This window comes from Dendrobates tinctorius, unplaced genomic scaffold, assembly GCF_039654945.1.
Source record: "Dendrobates tinctorius isolate UK_male_01 unplaced genomic scaffold, ASM3965494v1 ptg000202l, whole genome shotgun sequence".
NCBI lineage: Eukaryota > Metazoa > Chordata > Amphibia > Anura > Dendrobatidae > Dendrobates > Dendrobates tinctorius.
Window position 1 is genome coordinate 7109228 of NW_027361869.1, and position 4985 is coordinate 7114212.

The 4985-nt window shown below is 49.3% G+C and overlaps 1 protein-coding gene across 1 annotated transcript; it reads left to right on the forward strand.

Moving 5' to 3' along the window:
- Positions 1-769: 769 nt before the first annotated feature.
- LOC141056992 (histone H3-like) lies at positions 770-1180 on the forward strand. The gene has a single exon (XM_073553466.1). The coding sequence runs from the start codon at positions 770-772 to the stop codon at positions 1178-1180; it is 411 nt and encodes a 136-aa protein (XP_073409567.1).
- Positions 1181-4985: the final 3805 nt, after the last annotated feature.

Here is a 4985-nt window from a genome sequence, read left to right on the forward strand (position 1 = left end):
ATCAGTGCCTCCACCTCCTCCCCGCAGAGCTGTATGATTAGTGCCTCCACCTCCTCCCCACAGAGCTGTATGATCAGTGCCACCACCCTGTCCCCGCAGAGCTGTATGATTAGTGCCACCACCCTGTCCCCGCAGAGCTGTATGATCAGTGCCTCCACCTCCTCCCCGCAGAGCTGTATGATTAGTGCCTCCACCTCCTCCCCGCAGAGCTGTATGATCAGTGCCACCACCCTGTCCCCGCAGAGCTGTATGATCAGTGCCTCCACCTCCTCCCCGCAGAGCTGTATGATCGGTGACTTCAGGTGACAGTTCTGTGTAATGGAGGGAAGGGGCCGATGTGCAGCAGAAATCACGTTACTTCCATCATCCTAATTATCACCACCTGTAACCCGCATCTTAGTAAGAGTGGTGTGAGGTTATAACTCCGATGTGAGAGTTGGAGCGTCAGTGACTGATTATAGAGGAGCTGCTGTACCGCTCTGGGTACTGGGAATATAGAATCGGAGCTTCCGCTGTAGAAGCCGCCTGGAGATTGGATGTGACCCTGTGTATCAGAGCAGTGGGTGATAGCTGAACTGTGAGTCAGGTTGAGCCTTCTCTGTACAGTGATTGGTCGCGGACATCAAACGCTATTCGCTGCTCACATTCTACAAAATAACCAATGGAATGCAGGGGACGTGTCCTCATGAAGCGTGAATAGGGGCAGAGGAGTATAAATAGCCGCTCACTCTGCTCCTCTCATCACTTCTGTTCTCTTCTATACAGAGCTATGGCCAGAACTAAGCAGACCGCTCGGAAATCCACCGGAGGGAAAGCGCCCCGCAAGCAGCTGGCCACTAAGGCCGCCAGGAAAAGCGCTCCCGCCACTGGCGGAGTGAAGAAGCCGCACAGATACCGGCCAGGGACAGTTGCTCTCCGTGAGATCCGCCGCTACCAGAAGTCCACCGAGCTGCTGATCCGTAAGCTTCCCTTCCAGCGCCTGGTGAGAGAAATCGCCCAGGACTTCAAGACCGATCTCCGCTTCCAGAGCTCCGCTGTCATGGCCCTGCAGGAGGCCAGCGAGGCTTATCTGGTGGGGCTGTTTGAGGACACAAATTTGTGCGCGATCCTCGCTAAGAGGGTCACCATCATGCCCAAAGATATCCAGCTGGCCCGCCGGATCCGTGGGGAGAGAGCTTAGATCTGTCCTGCCCACCTGACTGCAACACAAAGGCTCTTTTCAGAGCCACCCAATCCTCCCTCAAGAAGAGCGAATGCCTGACCTTTAATACTGCCGGCTTTGCTACCAACCATGGTCCTGATCATGCTCGTGGTGGTGAGGCTGGTAGTTTTGCTACCCCTGCTGATGCTGGCATGGCAGGTGGTGCAAATGACCTTTTTTGGGGTTATGGGCAGAGTATTAAAAAACAACTAGACTTGAGAAGGCCTAACAGATGGACAGGCAACTTCCATCATGTTGGTGTTACTGTTAATAGTTGCCGGCCTTCTGTCTGCGGCAACCACACTGCTTCTTCCTGGCTGTTGGGGCGCTATGCCTCCCTCCCCCTATGCTGCTGTCCTCACTTTGCATGTCCTCCTGCTAGCTTGGGTCAGTTACTATATCATCCACCACTTCATCCTGCTAAACACTGTCTCTTGTGCCTCCTTCGAGCCTGCCACCTGGTTCCAGCAGTCATGGTACTTTATTTCCCAGGGCGTTCTGATGCTTCCTGTATCCCTGGGTGGTCCTTACCAGGTCAGCTTGCCCAGGGTGGGTTGGAATCATGGCCCAGAGGGTCCACTCCAGGAGTCTTCACACAAACAAGGGTGGGTGGTTTTGCTGGGCGTAAAATACTGGTTATGGAAAAGGTTGAGGTGTAACCCACAGGGCAATATGTTTGCCAGCCAACACACTTAGTGTATGGGCATTACAAGTCTAGGAGATCCAGGTCTTTTTTTAATGAAACATTTTTTAAAGGCCCTCTATATTTTATTCCAAGGGGGGATTGGGGTGCATATGACTTGGTAGCAGGGCAGGCCTTGCCGTGAATCCATAAGAAAACAGAATTGGAGTACGAAAGTAATAATGTTCTTTGATTCTATGTGAAGTGGATTGTCCTGGGCCCAACCAGTATGTGGGTTCAAAGGTTTATTGGGGTGCACATGACTTTGTAGCAGGGCAGGCCTTGCATTCAATGCAACATTTTTTATGGAGGCCCTCCTGGACATCTCGTGAAAGGGGTATTGGGTGTGTTGTAATTCTTGGTAGCCCATCCAGTCACTGCATAGACAATAACCATTTAGGAGACCCACTGTTTAATAATGGCCCTTTAAGTAGATTAATGCCGCCTGAGGCCCCTGTAAAAATAGGCTCTGTGACATCGAGTCCCTTCTTCATAAATGAAACAAGATGTGTCTGCTTATGTGTCACACACCGCATGGCCAGCTAGGGTTGTTAAATGTTACAATGACATTTCCAAGTGAATGCATTAGTTTTGATTGAAAGCAATGTTAAAGTTGCAAAACGCTTCAAAAACGCTGCGTCTGAACATAGACCAAGTGGTGGAGGAACATTTTGACTTGGGGTTATTTATTTTGGCTTATATACTAGTCTTTAACCTGGAAAGGATGTACCTTAAAATTTATCCCAGCAAAATCCGTTTTGGTATGTTTTTTGGTGCACTGGTAAAAATGGCATGAAACTCTGACAACATTGTTTGAAGCTGTGACCTAGGAGTCAGGCATGGTTCCAGAAGCGATCCGCATTATGTCCCCGTGTCATTTGAGCAGTGTTTCCTTCATTTTCAGACCTTAAATGGACCCCCGGGGGGAATCGCGGCAAAAATGCTCAGGTCTCCCATAGACTTACATGGGGCTCTTTGTCCTGACCGAGTATCCGAGCATTCCAATTTGCTTGATCTTAACAACGAGCACCCGAGCATTTTAGTGCTCGCCCATCACTAATCCGAAATCATCCTGACCCGCAATAATGAGGTCAGAAAACGTGAGGAGAAGTGACGAGATCCCGCAGTAACTTCATCTCTGTGGTGCGCAGTAGAGTTGAGCGAAACGGGTCGAAAAATTTCAAAAGTCGCCGACTTTTGGCAAAGTCGGGTTTCATGAAACGAAACCCGACCCTAGGATGAGGTCGGCCACGAGGTCGGCGACTTACGCGCCAAAGTCGCGTTTCAAAAGTTTGTTTTGCGCTCTTTTTCAGCCAATCAGGATCCACGGACACTGTGGGCAACGTGATGACATAGGCAGGGGTCACCACCATCTTTCAGAAGGGCATGCAAGTGATTGGCTTGCTTTGGTGGGCGCCACAGGGGGTATAAAAGGGCGTGCACGCCGACCGCCATGTTACTTCTGCCGATCTTAGTATAGGGAGAGGTTGCTGCTGATTCTGTAGGGAGAGCGTTAGGCAGGGAAGAAGACAAAAAAAACTGCTTCTGCTGCAAGCGATTTGGCCTGCACAACACACCAGTCACTGTGTGTGCAGTGCAAGGGGAGGCTATATAGTGGTGTATCAGTGGTGTTGGTTGTTGGGCTGCCTTCTAAGGCTTCCTGACATTCCTGCATTGCTGTTTACCCACTGCTCCGCAAACTGCTTTTTTAAAAGCAATCCCAATTTTTTTTTTTTGTCCTGCTGAGAAGAAAAAAAAACTGCTTCTGCTGCTAGCGATTTGGCCTGTACAAGGGGAGGCTATATAGTGGTGTATCAGTGGTGTTGGTTGTTGGGCTGCCTTCTAAGGCTTCCTGACATTCCTGCATTGCTGTTTACCCACTGCTCCGCAAACTGCTTTTTTAAAAGCAATCCCAATTTTTTTTTTTGTCCTGCTGAGAAGAAAAAAAAACTGCTTCTGCTGCTAGCGATTTGGAATGCACAACACACCAGTCACTGTGTGTGCAGTGCAAGGGGAGGCTATATTGTGGTGTATCAGTGGTGTTGGTTGTTGGGCTGCCTTTTAAGGCTTCCTGACAGGCTGGTATTGCTGATTACCCACTGCTCTGCAAACTGCTTTTTTAAAAGCAATCCAATCTCCCTTATCCTCTAGTCACTTTTGTCACAGCTGTGCCATCGAGCCTGTGACATAGCGCTCAGATATCAGTGGGCCTCACACAATCCAAAAGTGTCCAGTGTCCACAAGTGTGTGCAAAAATTCAAAATCTCCCTTATCCTCTAGTCACTTTGGTCACAGCTGTGCCATCGAGCCTGTCACATAGCGCTCAGATATTCATTGGGCCTCACACAATCCAAAAGTGTCCACAAGTGTGTGCAGAAATTCAAAATCTCCCTTATCCTCTCGTCACTTTTGTCACAGCTGTGCCATCGAGCCTGTGACATAGCGCTCAGATATCCGTGGGCCTCACACAATCCAAAAGTGTCCAGTGTCCACAAGTGTGTGCAGAAATTCAAAATCTCCCTTATCCTCTAGTCACTTTGGTCACAGCTGTGCCATCGAGCCTGTCACATAGCGCTCAGATATTCAGTGGGCCTCACACAATCCAAAAGTGTCCAGTGTCCACAAGTGTGTGCAGAAATTCAAAATCTCCCTTATCCTCTCGTCACTTTTGTCACAGCTGTGCCATCGAGCCTGTGACATAGCGCTCAGATATCAGTGGGCCTCACACAATCCATAAGTGTCCAGTGTCCACAAGTGTCTGCAGAAATTCAAAATCTCCCCTGTCCTATAGACACCTTGTACCTTGTTTTACATTACTATATAGTTTGTTGGATTTTGTCTACATTTCTACCAAAAATGAGGAAGGCTGGTGGAAGAGGCCGTGGAATTGGGCGGGGGTTGGCAGCTGGTAATGATGGTGTTGGTGGTGGATCTGATGGTAGTGGCAAGAGCAAAATAGGACCGAATGCAGGAGGTGTTGAGCCTGCGTCATCGTCTGGCTACATAAGGCCTCGAACGCTTAGTTTTCTAGGAGTTGGCAAACCGCTTTTAAAGCCAGAGCATCAGGAAAAAGTTTTGTCTTACATTGCTGACTCAGCCTCC

Bases quoted from the DNA above. Each gene is read 5' to 3' on its own strand.
- LOC141056992 (XM_073553466.1), top strand. From the start codon at position 770: ATGGCCAGAACTAAGCAGACCGCTCGGAAATCCACCGGAGGGAAAGCG.